Source organism: Struthio camelus, chromosome 2, assembly GCF_040807025.1.
Source record: "Struthio camelus isolate bStrCam1 chromosome 2, bStrCam1.hap1, whole genome shotgun sequence".
In the NCBI taxonomy this organism is placed as follows: domain Eukaryota; kingdom Metazoa; phylum Chordata; class Aves; order Struthioniformes; family Struthionidae; genus Struthio; species Struthio camelus.
Genome location: NC_090943.1, coordinates 50,190,936 through 50,217,567, shown reverse-complemented (window position 1 = coordinate 50,217,567; position 26,632 = coordinate 50,190,936). Strand labels below are relative to the sequence as shown.

The 26,632-nt window shown below is 41.4% G+C and overlaps 1 protein-coding gene across 7 annotated transcripts in view; it reads right to left on the bottom strand.

Annotated features, from left to right (window-relative positions):
• TMEM108 (transmembrane protein 108) overlaps positions 1–26,632 on the bottom strand; it is a 169,725-nt gene that overhangs the window by 80,471 nt on the left and 62,622 nt on the right. For all 7 annotated transcript variants that reach the window (XM_068935617.1, XM_068935613.1, XM_068935618.1 and 4 more), the window contains one exon: positions 4,994–5,075. In XM_068935617.1, coding sequence (XP_068791718.1) covers positions 4,994–5,033 — 40 coding nt within the window. In that variant the 5' untranslated portion in view covers positions 5,034–5,075. The remainder of the gene's footprint in view (positions 1–4,993; positions 5,076–26,632) is intronic.

Sequence of the window (26,632 nt, the reverse complement as noted above, 5' to 3'; positions counted from 1 at the left end):
AACAAAAACGTTATTCTTTTCTTTCTGCAAGTCCCCATGAATGGTAGAGAGCGACTCTCCCATGATCTGTATCAAGTCATCCCTGGTATCTTTAAGCATACATGGGCTCTCAGTTGCTATGCCACGGGTTACATTATACACGGCTTGTGCAAACTGAGAGTGCTCTGTCTAAGCAAGCAGGCGCATTCGCACGACGGACACAGCCCCCAGGATAGCTGCGTGGTCACACGATCAGAGGGCTTGACGGGAGCCTCTGAAATCATCTAGATGAGCCCTGTCACTCCTGACAGATGCTTTTTCCACTCGGGTCTTCACTGGTGGAGGCTCCAGGATCCCCCAACGAGTCCGTCCTAGCGTTTCCAGGTTCTCTCCAACGCTACGTTTATCTCTAATATCACGTTCCTTGCTGCTTTGTAAACCCATTATTTTCATATCTTTTCTATTAGGGGCAGAGAACAGGTTATTCCCCTCCTTTTGGCAGGGGCCTTTTCTGTGTCGTTCTCATGCCTCCCCACTCGCTAGAGATGAGCACCAGTGCATACTGCCTTATTACTACCAACGCGTTATTCACAGACAGCCTTGGGCAACAGAAACAGGGGCTACCGGGTTTGGGCTCCCGTTAGAGGAAACGGTCATTAGGGGGTAACAGAGCTCAGCCGGCACTGAGAATTAGGTCCTCTCTTAAACAGACATTCGACAAACTCGTGTTGCTTATCAACTATTTACGACGAGAGGGATGCGCCCCAAGACCTAATTCAGACTTGAACGGGGCTCGGGCTTGCGCTAACCCTTTCTACAGGGTGAAGTTCACTGCAGGAGACTTAACAGACATGTCATGAGGTGGCCAGAGCTAAAAAAGGAGGAATCTGAACTGCATCGAGAGCAAGGGGCTGTAAGGTTTGTGACAGTCTGTGTTACAAGGCACAACCACTCACTGCCATTTTGGCTCAGCTTGCTACAGAGGGTTGTGCGCGTCCGTACATACGAGATTCTTTCTATTGATGTTACTGGGCTTTGTGCCAGGCCTGAAAGATGAAAGAGTGATGCCGGGGAACGCACTAAGTGATACTGGCATGAAGAAATACCCAGACTGGCGTTTTTTTCCAGATGCTATGGTGACAGGTCCTCATACAGACGCTAGTGATGTAAGCAAACAGAAAATAAAAGTCCTTCAATTTTTCAGGAAAATGAAAGTCTGAAGAAGAAAGTCTCGCATACAGCTTGTGTGCCAAGGACTTCACCAGTTGCCTTTCTCTACATTTTTCTCCAGTTTATATGCAACTTGGAACTCCTGAGTGAAAAGTGCATGCATGGTAAATTAAAATGTGCATGTTTTACTACAGAAAATGCAGACATATTGTGGCTCATGCTGTAGGGCTTAAATCATCACATCAGGTCTTTATCAAAATGGAGATCGCTGAGCCTCATGGGAAAGGCATTTGCATCTTCATCATTACAGAGGCAACAAACTTCATCCATAAAGATGTGCCTGGAACAAATGGCTGCAAATTGTGGACACATGTTTTGCTTTAATTGGTCTTCATCAACGCAGTCTAGCTAGTGACTTCAAAGCTTTCACTAACCCAGAAACCTCTTCCAAAATTTTTAGTTTAACCTTTCTATGTTTTTTTAAATGTCTTAGAGATTTCAGATTAGATAGCATCACTGAAAATTCAGCTTGAAAGCCGTGCTTCTTTAGAGCTATATTACATGTATAACTACTTACTCATAAATTATGAATGACTAGAGGTAAAGTAGCACGGCCCAGAGTCCCTGAACTGGGCCAAATGTAGCACTGTAATTTTTACAAAGTCTGTCTCTTGACAACTGGGATCAGATTCAAGGCAGCTACAACCATATTCAAAAGAGCAGCTGTCGCTAGTCCTATCTTCACTCTACTTGATCTGTCGCACTATTCTTGATCAGCATAAACGGATGGAAAACGTTGTTTTGGGGAACCACAGCAGAAGACTACGGATGGCAACAGACTGATTACATAACTCTTCTAAAATCCACAAAAGAGAAGGATGCTCCATTTATTCTCTTAAATCTGAATTTAGATACGGGCCTGATTTTTCACAGATTCGGCTAACAATTCCCACTAGTCTAAAAACCAGACAAATAGGTACATAAATCTTCTTTGCAGCCCCAAAGCCTTGCAGTCCTGCTGAGTGTTAGGGTCCCACTCTCCCAGGCACGGTGCAAACACACGGCTGAATCCGAGCCCAGCAGTAGAGCACAAACGAACAGAAGTGGAAACAGAGACACAGAAGGGTGCAGCCCCTGCTGGCCCAGTGGCACAGCTGGGTCCGCACCAAGGTGTGATAAGCCTGGAGCAGTGCCCTCGCTTCGGGATGAAAATGCTCCTTCCTACACGTCTCAGCCACAGGTCGGCTCACGCGGGCACAGACGGAGTCTTGTCTCTCCACCTAACCAGCGTTTCTAGAAAAACCATCAACGCTTTGTTCAAGACATCCCAGGTTTTTGACTCACACGAGTACGCATGCAGAGCATTTCTCTCTATAACCCTAACCCTTAGTTAGTCTCTCAGCGCACTTCAGACAAGATGAAAATGTTGCCCCAACACTCAGGCAGCACCACAGACTCACTTATTGCAGTTGCAGAGGAGGGACCAAGGCACAGGGCACTGGTAAACCATACCAAAGGAGAACATATTATTTTGACACATTTTCAGAAGTTTGGAGGCTTTTTTTTTTTTTTTGCTGTATAGTAGCAGCAATTTTCCTTTTTTTTTTTTTACGCAATTTTTTTTTTTTTTTTACGCAGACAAAAGCCCACACTGCAGGCACTTCCTACAGCATAAAGAACAGTTATAGGAAACACATTAAAGCCATTTCTTCTTCCTCTGGTGTAGATTGCACTCTGGAGATTGTCTTCAGGACTGTGAGGCAACTGGGGAGAAAATGAGCTGAAGTAGCATACTTACAGGGCATCTAAAAGAAACTTATTTAACAGGAATTAAATAACTTGGTGGATCTTGTCATGGACAAGCTCCTTAAAAAACAGCTAACCCACCAACCGCAAAGCAATCAGGTAATGAAAAAAATCATTCCAGATGCCCAAAATACATATTATGTGGCTGTAACTACTGGATTTGTTAATGATAGCTACGTTTAGTGCACACCTGCGCTGCACTCAGAGAAATGAAGCAGTTAATTTATCTGTTAGGAGAAATACTATGTTCAGACTCCATCCTTTCAAATTACATCATGGAGTTTTCATAGTATCATTGCCTATTCATGCAGGATACATATAGTTTGCTCATTCCTTCCCTCTGCATTTTCAGTATCCCTCTATTTGTTGCCTAGATCTTCAACAAACTACCCTGAAAAATATAGTTTAAACCAGCAGGGATAGCAATGGGGTACACTGCCCAGCAGGGAAGCATTACATTAAATGAAAAAAACCACAGAAAGACCAAACGCTATGACAGGTTCAATGTACATTATACCTTCCTTTTTTTTTTCCTGCCACGTTAGTAGAAATGTATTCATACAGTTCAGTTTCATATTTCCATTACAACGAAACTAATGCTGCTCCAGGAAAATTTCCATTGATGTTCATGAGAGTTTTGCAAGAGTTACAACTTGCAGGTGTAGCCCCATTTTACCCTAGTGAGCAGCCTCCCTGTACTGCCAGAAAGGCAAGGCTCAGCTAACCAGCCAAATTTCCATGCTTTTCAGTAGAAGTGTTCTTCAGCCTGGCCAAAGGCCACACAAGGAGCCCTACAGAGTTCACCGAAATCATTTTAGGATTAAGTTACTATGCAATACGTATGCAATATGTCTGTATCTTGGGCATATCTCTGGAGTCTCCCCTCCAAAGTCATGGAGACGCACCTGAGTACCTCCTACGTCGTAAAAAAGAATAGCAAAACCAGACAATCTAGCCAAGCACATGGAAATCTCTCCTTTTATACCATGATGGCAATGAGAGAAACAATGACATAATATTAACCAGGTTTCGGTTAACAGTCTTCAAAATACTTGTTAGGCTTACTTTTCACACACACCAATGAAAGTAGTATTAGGTGCATTGCTCATTCTGTGCCCGCTAAGCATGTTTTTCTGGTTGTTATTTAGCTTGGACAGAATATGAGAAATCCATACAGAACTCTACCATCATGCATAGCTTGAAGCCAGAAATTCTGCTGAATTGAAGAGACAACATAAAAACAACAGACTGTTACTGTAAACTAGCAACTTCCTTTGGAAAATATATTATAGAAAGTGATTATTTCTATTTCATCTTTTCTTATATTACTTAATCTCTAAAATTTTGAAGGAAAGTTGTTGCTTGTGATTTTGACACTGAAAATTGTCAGTCTACAGAAATGCCCTAATAGCGTCAGTACTGTTTTATAACTAAAATTTGGCTTTACTCCTGTGAGTAGGTGAGACAGCCCTTATCCACACAGTCTAAATGTCACTTGACTCCTTCTGCTAGACTTCTGGATCGGATGGGCTCTTCTGATGGCCCAAACTCAGCAAAAAGGAACTTCTCACCGCAAGAACAGACACAGCATTTAGCGCTGTGTGAATCTGGGGCTCCCTTCCCTCACCCTGAGATCTTTTTGCGGAAAGACCGCCACCAGACATGCCAGCTGGGAAGGATCCCTTTTGTCCCCTGAGAACTAGACAAAAGCCATGACTACAAAAAGGTTGTTTCATTGCTTCTTCCAAACGCTATTCCTGCTTCCAGATCTCATTCTTCTGAGGGTGCTCCTCATCGCTCAGCACAGCCACACTTTTACCCTTGTACAGGACGCTGCACAATCACCTGCTACTTGAACTCGGTTTTTTGATACATATTCAAGTACCTTATTGAACAAGAGAATTTGATTTCCATTCTAGGTACTTGAAACATGGTGCATGGTTAAGAACCTCCCTGAACTGTGGCTTGCATAGATATTACTATCTTACCTACTTTCTTACAGGAATTAAAAAAAAAAAAAAAAAGAATATTTACTTACTAAACAGTTGGCAATAGAGGACCTGTAAGCTTCTCTTCATGGTATCATGTGGTCCTGCTGGTCTGCCAGTTTATTCATGATTCTGTCAAGAAAATTAAGAGAAGAAGAAAACAATATGTGATTTATTACAGAATTCATGTTTTGTTATTATACCTGTTGATTACAAAGTAAAGCGAAACTTCAGGAAAATCATAGTGATTAGCAGAGGGAAATTATCTGCCTAAGTGTGCTTTATTCTTCTTAGCCACACTCTCCAACAGCTTGGCAGTGAAGTTTATAATTATGGTCAAAAAAGGGAAAAATTCTGAAATGACACAGGTAAACAAAATATATGCACACAGTATTAATTTTTGTTGTGCCTGTGACTTGACAAATTATTATCTGACCACCTCACAAGATTCCTTTTAGTTCAGAAAAGGGGCCATCACAGGAAGAGCAAGAGTAAGACACGGACACTGCCAGCCAGTTGTGCTGGACCCACAGGGCTGGATTTGAGCCTTTGTGCATCACTCAAGAGGTACGAACAGGGGAAAATCCAGCCTCCCCTTCCCAATCAAGACTTCAGGGGTGCTGCAGGGGGAGCTGCCGACCATGTTGAAATGAAACTCCTCCTGGGCTGCAGCTGGAGTTGGGGCAACTGGAGAGTCAGGGAGCCAACCCAATTTCCTCGGCAACTTTCTTTTTCTCGTAAACTGAACTCATCTCGGGGTAGGAGGGACTCTCACAATTCATATAACCGCCCACCGAAAATGGGATGTGGCAAAAATATCTGACCACCCCATCTTTCCCCTCTTGCCCATTCTGGGAGCGCCTACTAACATTTCACCTGCCCTCAGACTGTATTTTCAAATACTTGCCACTGGTATTTTTCACGTCAGGTTTAAGAATATTATGAAAAAACACATCTCGATCACGTTGATATTATTCATTCACATTGTGAGGAATATAAACACATAGATCAGAAGTGAAAAGCAGATGTAGTCCCAAAACACCGCTGTAAGTAATGTCTGACTGAGAACCCAAAACAAAACAGCATTCAAATTCTTCACTCTGTAAAAAAGCATTTGCTAAAGTTTCATAACCAACTTTGAGAGACGTGACACTCAGACCATTCTCCTAAAACACATCTTGTCAATATTAAATAGCATGTAATATTCTCTTGTTTTCAGTTCAACATTATTTCATCTTCCAAACTTCTCAGGACATTTATGAGTCATGTTAACATGGTCCTACATACATCTTTCTGAGTGTATTTAAAATGTAATCTTGAAGACATAGGACAAGCATGTCAAACCAATAAATAGCACCTTTGACCTGAATAGAGGCCAAAGAGCTTGTGAAAACAGAATTGTATTTGAAGTTCATGTGGAAACCTCCTAGGACTGTTGCTTTTCTTGCCTGTGTTCTGTAACAAAAGATGCTTATTTCTTTGTTATGTTAACAGATTTAGCAATTTATGTTCACAAACACAGTGTTCTTGGATTCTCCCATGCTTTCTTTTCCATTTAAAAATGGACGTTATGAAAACAGCTGAGAAATTCTCAGAAATATCTGTATTGCAAAGTAAGTGTTTTCTCCTAAACGAAAGCAATCATCTCTGAATTAATTTATTATTTTTTAATAAGAATCAGAATCAGACTCAGGAGGAGGTCAGGTTGTGAAAACTTCCTGAGGAACTCCTGTTCTTCCCTTTCTCCTCAAGGTTTATCAAAAAACAAAGCAGACAGTCTTCATACATAAATAGACATCAAACAGTTTATTACAGCACTTTTCACATGGGCATATCCAGAAAGTTTGCGTTTAGCATGCCTTCACCATTAAGATATTAATAAACATATAAGCAGCAAAGGATCAGAACCACGTAAGCCACTTACAATGTGTTCCCATATCTTCAAGTGCCTTGTTTGTAAGCTTATGCCAAAACAGGATTTACGAGTACTGACCAGTTTGAGGTAGAGTGTTATAAATATAATGAAAAATAAAGGAGAACATGAAATTGCCATTCCAAAACCATGGCACGTGTCAAATGCTTTGAATACTTTAAATTGTGCTGGGCAACTGCGATGTGATACATGTGATGCCTGATTTTTGCCAGTCCACTGCAAGTTATCCATACTTCTCTTCCACCCCCACGTTAATGGTGCTCACAATGTTCAAAGGTACTCTGCTTATAGTTGTGTAATGGTGGTTAAAATAAATTGTATGCAGCTGTGTATTCATTTATTTGTTCAGGCAGAACTCTTTTAAACTGCTTTTATATGAAATAGGGTAATTTATGCTGTGCCAAGACAAAGGAAATTGTGTGTATATGGTGAAAGAAACAAAGATTTCCACTTGAAACCTTTCACCATGTTTTTCGTTTGCCTTCAGTTACAAAATTTATATTCTTGACTATGTGGCCATAAAGTTCTACTGAGAGAACACAATAAAGTTGAACAAACCAAATGCTGCCTTGAGTTCACAGTCTCCTAAATTTCTTCAAAGTCCTTGGCATGACCTTAGGTTGAATTTAAACTTGAGCGGAAAATATTGCAAGTAGATTTTCTCTAATTGTTAATGTATCTTTCCCTGTGCACAGGACATCTGACAAACATTGTAAGATAAGAGATATTTTATGAGATTTATTTGTACCTGTTTGGAAGTCAGATCACACCAAGGATGATCTCCCAAAGGCAGAGACTGCTTGCAACAACTATAAACACTGCACAAGTTCATCCAAATGCACCATAGCATTAACTAACATCACCTAAATAAAGACCTGACGTAAAACAGAGGAACCACTGCTATCCCAGCACAGAGGAAAGGCCCAGCTAGCCCACTGCCCTGTCTTCAACCCTGGCTGCTAGCAAAAACCTAGGGAAATAACATCTGAAAAAACATGAGCGTAAAGTAATCCTTACGTCCTGGCAAATCCTGCTCAATTTCCAGCAATCCTGAGCTGAACCGAGCATGTCGGCTGCTGCGTTTTATAACTGGATCAGTAATCGCTGCTTAGTTATCTCCTCCCCGTCATACATAATTTTAGGCTTCTGCTAGATCACTGAGCCATCGCATCTCCAAAATGCAGAGTTCTACCCTTTTTGGTTTCTCCCATACAGAAGATTTTCTCTGCTTAAGATAATCTTGGTGCCTTAAGCCGTACCCTTTCACAGTCTGATTTGGGAAGAGGGGAGCAGAACTGCATGTGGTCATCAAAACACGGGTGCCAAAAGTATTTTTGTACTGGACCGTGATGTTTCTGGTCTTTTTCTCTATTCCATTCCCAAGTCTGCCTACTGCTCCATTACCTTTCTGACTGCTGCTGAGCTCTACACCAGCGTTTTATAAAACTGCCCTCCGCGAATCCGTGAGTGGCAATAGCTCCTCTGGAGTCCATCCTCATGTATGCAGAGTTGGGAGTGTTTCTTCCCATGTATGGTATTTTGCAATTATCGCCATTGACTTTCTTCTGCCATTTTGTTGCCCAGTCACTTACCACCATGATATTTCCCAGAGCTGCCTACTAAGGGCAGAATATATTATTATATAGCAAATGTAAATATATTACACATAACAGCTACTGAAGTTGCCACACTTTCAATACTAACATCAGTTTCAGCAACTTCCAAGCACAGTTCAGTCACGGAAAACCTTCTGTAACTCTAAGGAGAGGAGGCAAAGATTCACAGCCAGTCTGCAATGCTGCAAAGGAAATTTGCTTTCTGGGTATCGATTCATGCCCAACCGATGCAGTACTATCTCACTGCCATACAGGCTCACCGAATCCAAAGTTTCTTTCCCTAGAAGTATCTGGGTTTTGCAGTCTTTAGCATGTGAAAATCTTTCGCCGGCCTTTTGGGATAAATAGATTTCTTTATCGCAAGCAACAGAGGTTACATGTTGAGTAGTAGTTGAGAGGGCTCCATTACACCAACCAATGTTTTATTAAGTATTGGAGCATGCAGTTCTAGGCACTAACAGATTGGCAGAATCATGTATGTACTGATGGAAAATACCGACACGGAGCCAGACCCTCACGTTGGGCACATTAACATAAAACCAGAGTACTGCTACCTGTTTTAAATAAACTCTCATTTACAAGAAAAAAATAATCCTAAAGAGTGAACAGAAAGCACAAATTAACCAGAAAAAAAAAAAGATTTGAAAAATGTATGCTAAGCTTTAATAATCCAAAATCTAATGTGAGTACATGAATTTTGTACCCATTTTATACTCACACTCTATAAAATTTCACTGAGTTTTCTCAGGAGTACTTTCCTCCAAAATATTCACTTTATATTGTCCTTCAATATTTGATAAGCCATTCTGAGCATCTGAGAGAATGATCTTTTACAAATACATTAGATCTTGAATTAAGACTTTAGAAAACAGGTTCTTAAACTTGAGATCTTAGATCCATTTTTAGGTCCCTAAGTGAATGGGCAAATTCTCAGTAATGTTGAACTTCCACTGACTCTCCTCTGAGTAGTAGGAAATAGAGGTCTAATTATGGCTTTTAGGGTTTTCTATATTATAACTCATATTGGTTCACCTACCAATATATTTTGAAGGAAAGTAATAAAGCTAGTGCAAGTTTATGCACTTAAACCTACTTCAGTTTAGAAAGACTAATCTTCAAAAGTTGAACTGGTGGAAATTTGTATACTGAAAAGGTGTTACATGCCTTAACTCAGATACCTGTGTTTGAAAATACGAGCTTAAGCTGTCTGAAAAGGGCTCAAATCTTTTGCCCTTTGTAGTGCAAAATATCGCACAAACAGTTTTTCTTATGCATGATGATGAATGGATGTGTGAAATCTTTGTGGACAGCTAGCAATATTGTCTTTCACAGTAAGCGATCCCCTCAATGTCTCAGCTAAATTAAAGAGGACATAGAAGACATAATGATGAATAAAAGACAAAAGAGTCCAAAAGAGCTGATAGCTCCCTGAACATCCAGTCATTCATTATGTCTAGTGGGGAAAAAAAACAATAGTGTCTTAAACTAAAGAAGAAATGGAGGAGAACAGAAGACAAGCACTGAGACAAACCTAACAGCCAATGGACAACCTTTGCTGCCTTTAGGAGTTTGTCAAACAGAAATCAGAAGACTGAAATAAGGAAGCTAAAGAAACAGTGATGAAAAGAGCGGATAGGCAAAAGAGATGCCATTTACATCGCATAACGCATCCAAACTTTATTATTTTATATCAGGCTGTCTTCTCTCCTCTATGTATCATCCTAGAAAGAAGGAGCTACACCACTGACAACTTTCAGCTATATTATTCCTGCTGCTGCAGCATATGAAAGAGGAAAACACAACACACCCAGAAATATCTCCACCTCCAATTATCTTTGTGGAACCCCCAATCAGGGAAACACAGCTTTGATCATTTACCACTCTAGGGTCCAGTGGTGTTCAACAAGTGCCTTGCAAAAGAGCAACAGCAGGGGCTCTTCACTCACAACTCAGGGAGTCTGACTCCCTCCTGCAAGGGGCTCTTGAAAGCCACAGTAGATGCCTCCTAGCAAAAAAGTAAGGACTTCTCTTTCTCCACCTCTCCTGTTGATTCACCTGTTCTCATTGCATCATGTGTTGCATTCAAAATGGCCTGTTGAGGACAGTGATCCCGACCATAAAGTGGACTTTCACAGCCTATGGTAAAAGGCACAGGCTCTCACTTGGTGCTCAGAACCAGATTCACACAGCCTAAGTTGCACCACTGAGGTCTTCTTACCCAGTGTTTCCCACAGGCTACCAGCTCGGGGAGTGTTCAAGTGTGCCTCATCGAAAGGAAGCAGTTGTATTCTTCTTGACTACACAGGGCTGAAGCTTAACTTTGTGCTTTCATGTTTGTGTGATTTGTTTCTTAATTTGGTGGCCTACTTCCACAATCCAGCTGTTATTCTGCAAAATTTATATCCCCCAAACCTTCAGGGCACGCTAATAAAAAGATGATTAAAGTGCAGCAATGAGATTCCTCCCAGCAAGAATTCTGTGTTCTTGTTCAACATGTGCTACATTGTCTGCTGTGATTTATTTCCCGCTGCTTGGAATATGCAAGCCACAGTTACCATCTTTCTTCCTAACACCCTGAGTATAGCTTCTTTGATATTTTTATTTCCTCAAATGTCAAAGTCCCCTTTATACCTGGATCTTTCTGCGCTCTTTGGAATTTATTCCTCCTTGCAGATCCAAGATAGAGCATTTCTCATCTGCTTTCACATTTATCCTCAAAACTGCACACCCTTCACTTTCCTAAGATCTCCGAAGAGCAGGGTCTTTCCTCAGGATGCCACAGCTGAGCCTTGTTTGCATTGCGTAGACCTATCACATGCACGTAAGGAATAGTCATGTACGTAGAAGACTTGCATCCTATATAACAACAGAGACTCATAAACAGGAGCCCCCAAGGGTCCCCAGGGTCCTCTCTCAACCATGACAGGAGCATGGGGAAGTCCTAGGCTGCACAATCACTTAAAGACTACTGCCGTTAGCGCGGCAAGCGGAGGATGTTGTCTGAACCCATCTGTTCCTCACTGTCTGCCTTCACCTACAACAACCGTGGGGTAAGCCTGGGACATGCCTGGAGCAGGGAGGAAAGGGTTACACTGTTGGGGTTCACCATCACAGAAATAGGGAGGCACAAAGTGCAGGTGACCACGGCCATGGTAAAAACTTATTCTGAAAAGGCCAGGTAACACTGCCATCACCTTCAGCAATTTAATACCTTGGCATCTGTGGTAATCTTACAAACAATCACTGAAATAGCCAGGGGCAAGTGTTGCAAGGGGTAGGGAAAACTGAATGCAAAAACACTAGATTGTAAATAAAAAGTCATTTATTGTGAGCCTGTCCTGCGTGGATGTATGCCTGCTCTCCAGCAAACTTCCACCCCATGACCTTTCTGGAGAAGGTGCCACAGGCCAGTGCCGCAGATGGGGTTACACTTGTGACTGGTTGTTACAGAGAAGCCCCAGAGATAGAGAATGGATCAATTATAAAGCATTAGCTATTGAATCTCGTTCACACTGCATCAACCGTGAACAGGACTTTATTTACTAATTTTGTTCTTAATTATCTACCCTTAGCAAATACCTGTGAAAGCAACTCTAGTGGGACCGAAGTTTGAATAGGTTGTTTCTTGTTCCCGTGGGTACACAGACATGACTGTGTGTGTGTGTGTGTGTGTGTGTGCGCGTCCATCTGTCTGTCCATTTGGAGAATGAGAAGCTAATCAAGTCTTAAAGTCTCTCCTTTTCATCATTGCTGTCTGTGGAGCTCAGAAAGGAAGCTGACATCTTTACAAGGATCAAACTGACTTGGCAGCTATAGGGATAATTAGAATTTACACATCGGTAAAACACATCGGGGTGGAGAGCAGAAGATCCTTTTGTGAATTTAAAAACTGCTTATATGGTTGAATTTTGATCCAGTAGTATTTATACAACGGAATTTCATTTGCTCCATTCTTCTCCTACACCGTTACTATATCGCTTATTACTCAGTTATTATTTTATTGCAGTTATAGCATGAAAAACCTACTTTTCTACTGTTACTAATTATGAATTAATAAATTGGTTACTGTTACCAAGTTATTATGCATCAAAAATGTAAAAGACAGTCCCACAGGTCACAGTCTATCTTCTGCAACAAGCTACTGCTGGACTGCAGCGCTGTAGTCATTTTTAAGGACTACAGAATGCCATTAGATACTTTTATTTTACAGTGAATCCGTTGCCACAGAAGACTTTCTCATTTGTCTCTTGGTGTTTACAAAGGCATTTTTTTCTAGTCACAGTACCAGGGTGCCATTTTCCAGCTAGAGGAAGTGACTTCTGCCACTCGAGTTACTTGAAAATCTCCACTATCTAACCCTAATATAAGACATATGACATGTAATTGAGCCATTTGCATTTCTTTCAGGACACCTCACATAAGCAGATGTGCGCTTTGTAAATTTACTTCAACTGGAAAACTAATGATGTGTTGAGGTCTAGCTACAGAAATATTTCAACTATAGTTCTTTCTGAGATCTATCTTTGATGTTGAAATTCTATGGCATAGCTTGAAATATGCTATTTTTGTTCACTGTATGAAGGGAAAAGAGTCCAACTTTTCAAAGTTTGGAGGAGGAGCATTTTTCATGTTGCAACTGAAAAAAAAAAAAGTGAAACAACTGGGGCAAGAAAGTTTAAATTCAGTTCAGAAATAGTCCTTAGAACCTCATAGCGTCCTCTTGAAAAGATTTCTTTCGATGAAATATGATGGATTTAAGGGTAGGTAATTTTTCAATTTTTTTCTTTATGGATCTTATGGGACCCAAAAGCAACGCAAATCTTTTAATATCATATCATGACAAAAACGTCATGTGCCGCACTGTGCCGCACTGTGCCCACTGCTGAAGCATTCAGCAGTGTAATTTGCCCTTTGTTCGATATGGAAACTTTATAATCAGCGCCAGCTCTCCAGCTGAAAGACTTTCTTGGCGCACAAAGCTACCCCAGGGCAGGACGCCGGCTCCTCTGCAGCTCCTCCTGCGTCCCATTACGAATGCCCGTGGGGCCACGAGGTGACACTTGCCTTCATGGGGCTGCTTCTCTCAGCCAGCTTCAGAGGGCTGAAGGTCCTCCACCGATTTCAGCGGGTGACACCAACCCCGCGGACGGCAATGCCGGCACAAGGGAAGCCCCCGTGCGCTCGCCCCGGCCGCGGGGCTCCTCGGGCTTGCAAGGCTTAACTTCGCCGCCGCCGTCTTAACCTGTTCGCTCGTTCTGGCTTTGCAGGATACGCCACACCAAGGACCCCGCCGCCTAACAGGCAAGCAAGCGAATCGCTCTGCCAGCTTCATAAGGCACACCGGGCGGCAGGAGAAGGGTGTGCCTCTGCGATGCGGCTGAAATCACGCTTTTCACGTCATGCTACCTGAGGAAAATCAAATCTTTCAAGCAGAGCAAGAAAAAAAGGTGAGGAAGAGAGGGCACTACTTTCTCTCTTTCATAACCTGGTACCGTATTCTGGTTGGGTCAAATTTGCAGGAGCAGAGAACATCAATTGCAAACCAAGGGAAGTATGCACGCTCAGCACATCTGAAAACTAGGCCAAAATACCAGCTTCTCAAAGGTGTTTGGGCATCTGCAAATGCAAGCAGGTGCCCTGCTGTCAAAAACACCTGTATTGTGACACTGAAAACACAGTTGTACTAGTGGCTCTAGGTTACTTTCAGAAAAATGTAGCGGAGATGAAAACAGCTCAGGCTAACATTTTAACTGCAAGATCATCCTTCCCTCTAGTGAACAACACAATTATCTGCCTAAACAAATAACCCTTAATAAATCACCACAAACAGGAGGCTCAGTATTCTGCATCACTATTATCTGATTTACAGTGAACTAATAAGGATGCAAGCGAATGAAAGAAAGAGTGCCTGTAATTGTTTTTACAATTTCTCATAAACTGAGTTTTGGCTTTGTACACTCTAACTGAAAACAGGGTCCCTTTTCATAAGATTCTTCAAGACATTTTGAAGAGGAAGAAGGTTGTGGGATAGAGAGGAGCAGAAAGGCCAAGAGAGATGTTTTAATCAAGTTCTGGCCCATCTCTAGGAGAAATTCGACTGCTCTGATGTAAGATAAATACAGAGAAACCTAATGAAAAACCCAAATATTCCACTTAGTCTCCCATCTCCCTGCCTAGTCTCTGCCTATGAAGCACGGAGGAAATGATCAGCAACACAGGACACTGATGCAGTGCTGTCTGACTCCAGCAGCTGCTGAATCCGGGCCCCCCAAAAAGCAGCCGTTTCAAAAACTGAAGATGGGTGAGGAACAAAAATTCTGAATCAGGTCACGATGCTCCAGCAATATATTTTGGATGCAGCCCGTTCGATTGTATCAAAGGTGGTCACATAATCAAGGAGAAGATAAACACCTCAGCTGCCAAAAATTTAAATAAAAGGCAATGCATTCATTATTGCAATTCTGAATTCCACATGTGTTCTCTTTAGGTACGCACTGGGGAGATGATGGCTGTTTTCTGCTTGTCTTTCCATATTCCCATATTTATCCTAGCATGCCTCTCCAGTGCCAAAAGGGGAAAAAAAAGAAAAGGAAAAAAAGGGAAAAAAGAATAAACATATATATATGATTTTCCTATTTTTTTTCACTGAGAAGAAAATACAAACCATCTTAAAATTCCCATCAAACTATGTGCTTAAAAATAATAATATTCCCACATCAATGTTCAATGGCATGTTTTTCACCAGTACTAATCATAATGTGTAGGTATGGCAAAAGGATCTAATTGCACAATGACAGGTTGTAATAGACTTATGCAGGGACCTAAGACTGAAAGAAACATTTCACTATAGTTGAAAAACACAGTAGGAAAACATAACTGCCTTTTGAATTCTTAATAATTCCATCTCAATAGTGCATTAATACATCTAATAGTAACCTACAGTTTTTTTTCCTAATGCAGCATACATTCCTAACAAAACCAACACAATCTGTAATGATATTTTAGTAGCAATATCAATACAATAAACAAACATGAAAGGTATATTTTTTAAAACCTCCTTGCCAGATCCTTTTGCTCCTTGACATGGTTGGTGTTAGTTCTGAGGCCACTCAAACCGAAATGTTTGCTAGTTTTCTTTGATCAGGTATTTTAGAGCACGCATTCATCTTGGAATATCACTTCAAAAACCACCTATCGTTTCAAAAACTGATGCAACTTCTTGTATGAAATTAGATTAACGCATGCTTTAAGAGAAGAGAAATCCTTGGAAGATTTGGATGGATGGATGCAGAAATGCATGTACACAGTCATGTGCCATGGAAAGTAAGTTGATGTCTTGACCTCTGTCTCCCTGGTTAAACCTCCTTTTAATAGAGCCATTTACTACCTCTCTGATAATCAGACATTCAATACAGTAAGGAGAGAAGGGAGATAAAGCGAGCTCTGAAATATGACTGCTCTTCTTTGAAGGGCTGATCAACATCCACTGGAAAGTCAAAGAGTTCACTAGCTTACACTTGACATTTTATCAGAGTTTATTGCCACTGTGTCTAGTTCAAGGGATACCATTTATTTATCCTCAACTTTCAACTCCATGGTTTGATATCAGAGGAAGAGGTGGCCTCAGAAAGAACAGGGGCCTGCTAGCCAGTGACCTAGGCATAAATAGCAGCCCCTTTTACATAAGAACATTTTGGAAACCATTCTGATGACACAACAGGTGGAAATAAAATGAGAATTTTACATGGCATCAAACAGAAATACAGCCCCATAAAAATTTAGGTTTTGAAGGAGCTGGAGGAAAACAGCACCTCGATAATTTCCAAATTATTCATCCGTGTCTATGCAAGGTTATTGTAGCACAAACACTGTACCACATTTGAAAATGTACGTAGGCCTGCATGGCTCAATAGGAAGAGTTTCCAAGAAAATTAAATATCAGAGCAGTAAGGCTTGTTGGTTTCACTCAGTATAAATTCACTTTTTATGCAACTTTGAATAATAATGGCCTGCTCTGTGTCAACATGATGAATTAACTTCAGTGGTGTGGGAGAGGGGGAGTGCAGAAGAGAGAAAGAGCGACAGGAGCATTTCCAGTGTTAACTTGTTACCAATAATGACACAGTCTGAGATTTAGCTCTATATGACAGGTCTGGTAGCTCTCGGGCGGATTTAGCACACAGATCACTGTGCATCTTATTTTCTTCCTTTTTGCTTTATCCACCCAGCCAGACTGCTATTGGCTAAACAGCTCGTCTTCCTTCCTTCGATAGGTTTGAACGCTGGCACATATAGACACGCAGGTAAGCCAGAAGGAAATGCATATAAAAGAACATGGGAAATCTCAAACAGCAGCATCTGAAAACATGTCATGCTGTCAAGCAGGATTATGTTCAGATGCACAATTTATTTTAATCGGTTAGTGAAAGCTCTTATTTACTGTCCAGCAATGTGAAATGCTTCCTCAGGCAGAACTCACTGCCTGCAGCGAGACCGTTGCTTCAGTGAAGACCCCAGCATTTGGCCCAGGATTTGTAACGCAGTGCAAGCAAAGCTCACTATTTTAAGAAGGCTGTCCTCTTCTCCTAAGAGAGGGAAAAAATAGCTTGGGCAGCAAAGAATCCCTGTGACTGCACATTTGATGAGGTAGTTCTGATAAACAAACATCTGCCTGGATGATTCACCTCAGCTAAAATGTAATGATGATAGTTTCTAGTGTGTCAGATATTTTTTTCCTACACTGTAACTAAGATGGGCTAAACCATGTTCTGAGCTAAGCATAAACCCAGAGTAATTCTACTGACCTTGTTGAAATATGATGTCATTGAAGCAGATTTTGAATATGAAAATGAGCTGATCAAGGAAAAGGGGGAAGAACGGTCTTGTGAAAAGTGCAGAACAGCACACAAGAGGATCTGGTGGACACTGGATTCTTAGAGGATGATTTTGATGGGTACAAAATTCAGAGAGATTCCCCTCTCCTACTGAACGCTAGCAGAGCCTAACTGCCATGTGTGCATCTGAAACCCGTTTCTTTACCTTCTGGCCCTCTGTTTTCCTCTGGAAGAAAAGTCTTTCAGGAAAACAGGAGACTCCCTTCCCCATGCCCTGCTTGACTGCACCGTTGGGCTGTTTCTGCAGACTGTTAAAAGCTGGGGGCAGCGTGTCACCTCTCCCGCCCCCCAAGTCGCTCCTGAGCCACGAGTCCAGCCCCACGGAAAGGGGAGACAGGGGATATCCGTCACGAGTCTGTCACACGACATGGATCCCGCCTTGTCCCCATACCGCTTGTGCGACTGCGCGGTGCTGCAGCCCGGGGATGGACGAAGTGCCCTTCTCCAGTAACACTGCAGCTCCTCCCCTGCTTTGGGTTGGTAAACCTATCCCTGCAGTGGAAAAGTCTGCACTAGCTTTGTGTGAGATAATCTAAATAACAAACTCACGCTCTGTGTTGTCTGCCCACAGTAACCCAGCCTCGGTCAGTGTAAGAAGAGGGACTGACCACGTGCAAGGAGTCAAGGTCATGTCAGGAAGGGACCTGCTGTTTGCTGCATCTCTACCTCATCATCAAAGGCATTGGGCAGCCGGAGGAGAATGAGGCAACCGCTTGCAGAAAGATCATTTTCATGCTTAGGGCAGTCGAAAGCTGCCCTGGGGAACCGGACTCTCTCTCTGCTTCAGCATGCAACGCCAAGCAAGCTGCAAAGCCCAAACTCTATGCAGGCAGTCATTAATTGTGTCTTCATTGTCCCCTGCGAGCAGAACATGAGACACCTGCGTTCTGATCCACGGAAATGTGGAGCACGTCCAAGTGTGACGGAGTCAGCAAAAGCTGACTTCAGAACAAAGAAAATGCGATCAAATGCTATATCTGGAAAACTGGGGCATGAACCTCTCAAGCAGGACATCTAATTTAAATGTCCCTTCCTGACACTATCTTTCTGAGCCTCATTTTTCCTGGTGGGTAATGCCATGTCACCTTTATTGGTACATTGCGAAGATATATTTGTTAATGTTTGTAAAGCATTCAGATGCTGCAATAAGGACAGCCACAGAACTGGTCCCCAGGAAATCAATAATTCTGGCTTCAAAGCTGAATTTGAATGCTGTACAATTACAGGAGGAAAGGGTGACACAACGAACTACTAAGATAAAACAAAATACTGATTTACCTGAGCTGCGTTGACTGAAATCTTTCCTTGCTTAAGAGAGCTTTGCTTTGCACACTTAACATGCCTTTAACTGTCTTTTAAGTGTAACTTTTGTGGATTCAAAAAAGCCAAATGAGGAAAAAAGACCCCAACGCAGAAATTGTATTACACGATACCGACACCCACACAATCCTCTAGAGAACCAGAGTCTTCAGATCCTCAGCCCAGACGTCTGATACTTGAGCTAGCAGCATAAAGAATAGCAGTAAGAGCTTGCTGTCTTTTTATGTGGGGCAGTCAGAAGAGGGGTGGGGTGAGCATTGAGCCAGGGGACACCACAGTGCTTTTCTTCAAGTGAGGAAAGCTGAGGTGTGCAAATCCTGCTTTCTATTCCTAATCCCAATGGAGATCAAGTCCAGTGGTCAGGGGCTCCTCCCTTGGCCTTGCCTTACTACAAGTCCAATCTCTTCCGCCTGTGTCCTGTCGGTATCTCTTTGCCCTGCCTATTTTGCCATCCCTTCTTCCCAGGCCCACCAATTCCTTCTGAGGCTCCGCTCTGCTCCTTCTCTCTGCGGCTCACCACTTTATTTCCACATACTCATCTCTTTGTCCCGCTCTTGGTTTCCCTCACACAGAACAATATCCCAGCTCTACCTTTTCTTTCTTAATCATTTCAGTACCTGAGCCAACCACCTGGATCATGGTTGCAAACTCACTACTGACAAAATCCTAGGAGAGCTGAGCTGCAACACTTAAATAAGCATATGTGGACACTGATTTTCCAGATGAGAACTCAGTCGAACCTGGGCAGACTTCCACCAAAATGCAAAACCCTGTAACCTTGACTCCCACTCCATAATTCCCTCTAGTTTTTATCCTCCACCCTCCCCTCTCCCTGACAAATTTCAATTTCCTGATCCACCACATGGAAGTGCTACAAAACAACAGAAAGCGCTGTAACTTGATGAAATATTTATAAGAATTTTTCCCCTATTTTTTTTCTCTGAAACTGCTGGACTATTTTTACTGAAATGAAAAAATACAGCCTGAAATTGTATCAGAATTTCTCTGGGTTGGAAAGTTTCACCTTGAATTGTGCCAAAAGAGTTTTTACTGAGTTGCCTGAGCATCAGGCAACCTTTACCAGACCTAAGGTCAATACATTCCTTGTTGATGCTGTTACATTCAGGAAGTCTCTGACCCACCAAATCCATCAAGAATCTGGACCTTTTCAAGGAAGTAATCAAATACCATCAAATAGGCAAAGTCCTGCGGAGAAATGTGTCTGATTCTTCATACACTTCCCTCCAAATCAGGCAAAAAAAAAAATGCTCGTTTGAAGGACTGAATGCTTGGAGGTGTATTATGACTTATAAAATTTATCTTCGCAGAATTCTTTGACTTCATTCATAATGAAAGACGTGAATGCAAATCTTTAAATGCAAAAATATTTAAAGATATTAACTAAAATAGACTTAATGACCTATAGAGTACTTTTGCAACAAACGCATTAATTGTATGCAAACTGAATTAAGTCTTTTATTAGCATGTAATTGGAGGAAATATTAATACATTATTTTAATTGTAAAAGATCACCAGTTAGAAGCTTCGAAACAGAAAGCAGCATAATCGGAATTTTAACATTAAGATGTCATTGTAAAAATGAATGTATATAATGAACTCAGAAAAATAGAAATGTAAGTGTCTGATCTTTTGCTTGTTTCCTGTACATCTGCATTGGAGTTTGCCTATTGTTATTCAACTAGCTAATCATCATCTTTTGTTTAGTGCGATTGTGTTTTTACTCAGCCAGGCTAATCTGTGAAGACATCTGTTATTTGATAAACAACAGGCCATTTCAAGTCCCAAAGCCCTGCAAGGCATCTCCAAAGAAGTAGGTACCTCTGTTCCCACCAGGTAGGACTACAACTGAGCACATCATAACACAGCAGAGCAAAACTCTTTCACTTGCTCTTTCACCAAAATGCTAAAGTGAACACAGAATGACGCAAACGAGGAGCTATTTTGGTGCTGTAGTTCTGTTAGGGCTGAGAGGGAGATGGACTTTATACAAATCATTTACAGTTTTTTAAGCTCAGTGCTCATGGCTCAGGATGCCAAAGACCAAGCAGATTTCTTATGTGTGTCCAGCATCTTCTCATGGCACTCTGTGTCAGTGCCATCTGGTACCAAAAATCAGTGGGGTCTGTCATAATGATCACAACCTCCTGGATCTATAATGCAGACACAGTTGCAAAATACCACTGAATGTGATGCTCTGCTATTGGCAATGGTCAATATTAGACACTCCAAGGATGATGAAAAATTCCCTTACCTGCAAAAAAATATTGTATTGCTACTCCCTAATGACTGATTTGTATGATCTAGTTCTGTACATGTTCTACTGAAAATCTACTACCTCTGATTCATGATTATACATGAATCAATGACAGCCCTGTATAATCCTTCTCACCGTGAATTTGGGAAAAACAGACCATAACTTCATCTTCAGACCGCCCAGGTGACCTAGCACACATAGTAGCTGCAGTCTGCAAGCCTCCATTCCTCATATCCTCAGTGCTCTATTAGTCTTTCCTATTTTGCTATGAAAGCAGATGAGACCCATAGAGACAGATTTATCTTACCTAGGGTATGTGACATTTTAACTGACAACTCACTGCTCCTAAAGAAAGCTGACCATGCAAATGGCATTAATATGTCAGGAGGAGATCGTTTGATGAGCATAGGTCCTTTGTATTTAGACTTCAGCACTAGCGTCAAGCTGCACCCTCAAGGAGCTCAGACAACAACTTATTCCAATTTCAACTACTTATGTATTTTGAAGAATGGCTTCCTAAACATGAATTAAATTTTTTGGCCTGGCTTGTACTGCCTTAGCTCACAGCTCTAGGATACTGCAGAGAAGTAGAGCTGATGTAGCATTGCCTCATTCTCTGATTAGTCATTTGCAGCAATGCAAAATGGAAGCCTAGGTGACATACTATGCTAACACTTTGTGCTGGTGTCTATGACTGTACAGGGTGGTTCAGTGAGGTATGTTTTCTATCCCAATTTTTTTAAGGTTTCAAATATTTTCCCACTCTTTTTGGGTGAAAAAATGGCTTTTCAACTCTTTCCTCAAAAAAGTAAGGCTCCACGCTGTAGCTTGATGGTTAAGTTAGACAGCTGGGATAGTTGCTTTGCCCGTTATGCACAACCTAGCAAAGTGCTCTAACCATCCCTCTGCTGAGTACTCTAGCATCAGACTCCCTCCGCTGCCCTGCGAGAGCTATTCCATTCTGTATAAATAATTAACCCACCACTGCAGCAAGGGCTTGAACCTAAGTCTTCTGAATGTAATGTGAGTGCCCTGTCCACTGGGCGATAAGAGTCAGTTTCTCTTGCTCTCTCTGGATCAGGAATATTACATCATTTATTTGAGGCAGAACAGCATATAGCTGTAACGCTCAGATAGTTATTTCCTCACTTTGTTTCTTGAGTTGGACATATGCATAACCCTTAACACTCTAAGCGCTCTGTATAATATTAAACCAATAGATGCTCCATGAAAGATTTATGCACATTTTGTCAGAGACATTAAGCATAAGCCCCTGGATGTAAAGCATCCGAGCTAACTGCAGGTCTTTTATATGGACAATAATTTGGTGACAGCAAGAGTGAAGAAAGCCCACAGCTGCTGTAGACGGCTAAGGGATGCCTTCAAAGCCTCCACATTTGATGGGAGGATTTCCATCAATGCCACAGTATGCTCTGACCTTGCCATAAACAACATAAAAGCATCCTGAATGCATGTGGAGTCCTAGTTTCACCATGCGCAGAGCATATCTTGGAACAGCTTAAAGGTTTGGGAATGACAGAAACTACACACCTTCTACATACTAAGAAGTATCTCCCCAAGGAGCCAAGAGCTTTCAATCCCAGGTAAGGCAGAGATGTATTCTGTATTCTTTTGCAGATAAAGGAAAACTTAGTCTGCTCAAGATCTGAGTCAAATGAAGGTAAAAAACATACACTGTGGTGCTATGCTCCAGAGAGTAAATCCAACTCCTTAGCAGAGCTTATTGGATCAAGCATAGCTTATACAGCTACACAGCTTCCCATTCAAGGTTGTGTCTTTGAGACAGCCAGGGGCAAAGTGATCTTAAATCTGTCTGCAAAAAGCCAGTTTTTGGACAATTAATAGGCAGGAAACCCTATTCCAGGCAACAGGGATTTCTGTGTGAAGTATAAGGTAGTATAAGGTAGATCTTTGTGGAAAAAGACAAATCCTGGAGGAAATGCTTTATATATGTGTGTGTGTGTATGCATGCCATAAAGTGCTGTGCAGATGAAAAAAGAAGCATCAGAAAAGAAATAATAACAAAAAAGATCAACAGTAACGGTATACAATAGAGCACATCACACACAAGTTTTCAAGTAGTAATGCTCCATATATGGCTGATAGGCTTCTGACCTCAGCAACGGCTATTCCACTCTACCAGTGGAGGACCCTTGCTTCAGAAGACTCCACAGCATCTGGAGGAATTATTATTCAACTTAACAGAGAAGGAATTGAGGCAAGATTCATCTCCCCTAATTTTAGCTAATATAAAAGTTTGGCATCTCATGTAAGCTAGTTGTCTAGGCTCCTTTTTAATCAGTGAAAAAGACGGGGCTCCCTGGGTGATATCTGATCCTCGCTTAAAATAGGATGGATCACTTTCTGCAGGTGCCCATCTCCCCACATTGATTACACGGAAAGCCTGAGTGACTTGCTTAGATTGAACAAACCTTTTTTAGAGAGACTAATGCCTTAACTTCAAACCCAACTGTCTCTGCAGTGGGAAGATGGTATTTTTCTCTACGGTATGTCTGGGGCATTTGTATGTAAAATGTGGCACTCACGACAGAGTGTTACCAAGAATTGAAAAATCAAGAATAATCAGTTAAGAAAGATAAAATCTATGGTGAATGTCATAAAGGATTTGGTGGTACCTGGACACATCCTGCTACGGACCACTCTTCTAAAAGAAGTGGAGAGAGTAGGTCTTAGCGCTTTTTAAATCAGACGGGCCAAATTCTAGGAAATATATCACCAGACAGAATGATTTCACAGGAATCTGGATGCCTGAATAGATCATGTCTCTCTCTAGCATTCATGCCTCTGTTTTATCAAGGTGAGTTCGCTACTGTATGGGCTGTTTGGCCACAAGAAACATTAAAGTGAAATCTGGAGACACTGTTTAAAATTACAAGCAATGATCAATTAGCATTTTTGACTGTCCAATTTGTTACCTTTCTTTTTCATGGTCTTTGTCATGCCCTTTAGTGCCACACTGATTTACAACACCGTTCTACTTAATTATCTCTAGTGCTATATTTCAGAAGTGATACTATTCTTAGCTGCTTCTTTTTATTGGCGGTATTGTGTTCACAAGGATCATCCCATCTCCTGCTCCAAAAATACAGCAGCAAATCCAGATCTGCAGTACAGAAACAAAGGATAAGTCGCACATATTTGGGGAGCATGATACTGCTGTAAATTATGGAAAGCCAGTTCCAAGATTAGTTTACATCCAAAAATCTGAACCAAAAAAAAAAGTCTGAGAAGGAAAAACCAAGAAAAATCTGTTCTTCTCTGGAAGACACTACGAGCATCTCTGAGTGAGACAAGACAATATTCGCATACGTGAGAAACTAATTTTTTGCTCAGGGTCTTTAACTCAACTATAGCACACTGCAAGGCCACTTGCACCTATTTCACCCGGGAATACAGGCACTGGTGGCTGGCAGGCACTGGTGAGGACGTGGCGTGAACTGGCCGTGAGCACATTCACATCAGAAATCAGAAGACAGTCAGTAATCAGCAGAGGTTTCAGACTGGAGGAGTGGAATAAAAAACTCCTAACACGTTTTAAAATGGACCTCAGGGGGTCTGTGAAAGGGTTATGTGACACAGCAGCTGGGACAGCAGGGGACTGGATTCCAGTTCTGTATTCCTGTGTTCACGGAAAAGCATTTATGTTAATGCCAATCCAAATAAGACCAACCACTAAAACGAACGACCTTTGATTTTGTTACTTGTGCTCCTACATAACAGCACTTAGCAGCATGTGTGAAATGTGAGTAGAAAACTACACCAATTAAAAGTGGAAGGATATATGAAAAAGCTACGTCTTAAAAGGAGACTTTGGTGCCTAACTCCTATTAATAAAAGCAATTTGCATGCTTAACGAAACGGAGATTCCTACAATCTGAAACCTATGTTGACAACATAGGTTGAAACCTATGTTGACAGGGTGTAGGCTCCCGTGATGTTTACTCTTAAAACTTACCCACAGCTGGATAAGGGATATCCCTGGTCCAGGGATAATGTTTGAATCGTTTCCCTAGCACATACATTGTTTATACTGAAAAGTCAACGTTTGCCAAATGATAACAAAATGTTTCTGCAAGACATAATGAGAAAGACCTGTTGTAACTTGGATACAGGATATCTGGTGACTACTGAACAAAAGTTGCTTGTTTACCACTGGACATCTTTGTATAAGACGGGGTAACCAAGGCAATGGGATATGTTTACGCATGAGAGGAAACATATTAGGCAGCTAACAACAAAATCATTTGAAAGAAAAAATATTTTTGTCTCCTTTCAAAATTCGTGGAAAATGCAATGCCATTTCTTAAATCATTTTTCACTTCTACATTCTTTATTTTTCATGCCAATTGCTACTCCTATCTCTAACAAGAAAGTGTCGGTGTCAGAAATGAGAGACATGGTATAACTGCAAATAAAAGTTAATTACTGTGGAAATTCAACTCCAGCGCTTTAATTAAAGCCTGACAAATGTATCATGGACCCCAGGCACCAGTGTGGAGTACATCCATTAGAGAGATTACTCCTCTTTCTACGGCCTCCCATGCTAACACAAAGGAAATATCAATCATGCCAGAAAATGGCTTTTCCAAATCAAAGATGCCAGGAATTATTCTATTACCTTCCTTGCAGAGAGCTGTTGAGAGGCATTTTTATGCAAGACAGTAGCACGGTAGCGTAAATTCTTGCTTAATTGCTAGGTTAATGTTAAATTGCAGCTTTTCTCTTAGGAAAAATGGCAGCTGGCAGGCCCCTTCTATAAACCTGCATTTCCTCCATACCTTTATGATATATAAATAGGTATGTAAGAGACAAACAGCTTCAAAATGACAAGTGACGTAAAGCAGTAGAGGACATAAAGATGCTTGGAGCAATCTTCTCGCAGAGAAAATTGCAGTGGATTCCACCTAGAATTCTCCAACAAGCCGATGGGTCTTTTGTTGCATCCCAGTCCGCCAAGACGAAAAATTTTTCACTGGAATAACCATTAAGAACAGCCTGGGATGAGTCACTCTGTCTCACAATGTGGCCAATATCACTTTCTCTTTTGGGCTCTAATCCTCCATCCAGTTCATCCCAAGGCACTACTAAGAGATTGAGTCACAGAGAGTTGCTTCTTAAATAGACTACATTGCCCCGACTGCAATATTTCATCATCTGCTGAACGCTCAGAAATAATGAACAATGCTGACAAGCTTATACGGTAGGACAGGGCCGAACATTTTTGCTTTTATTTGCCTAATATTTAAGGTTTGGTTTTGCAGCTTTTTGTGGATGAACAAGAATTAAAAGAAAAATAAGGTCAGATCTTGAGAGCTGTTTTGTTACTCTTGCTTGCTGCTATCTAGGTTATTTAAACAAAGAACTTTCCCTTTCACAGCCCAGATTCTCCTCCTCTTTGATCCCGAAGCAATAATCCCCTATTTATGAGATTATTTTTGTTGCCATGGAAATTAACTATGTAAAAAAAAATCAGCATTAGTATTTCTCTATAAGTAGGCAAGACACAGTCTCTTTAAAGACAAACATCTTCCTCATACCTCTCCCTACCCCCCACCTTCCTACATACAGGGCAAATAATAGCATATGAACCCAAAGCGTGCCACATATAG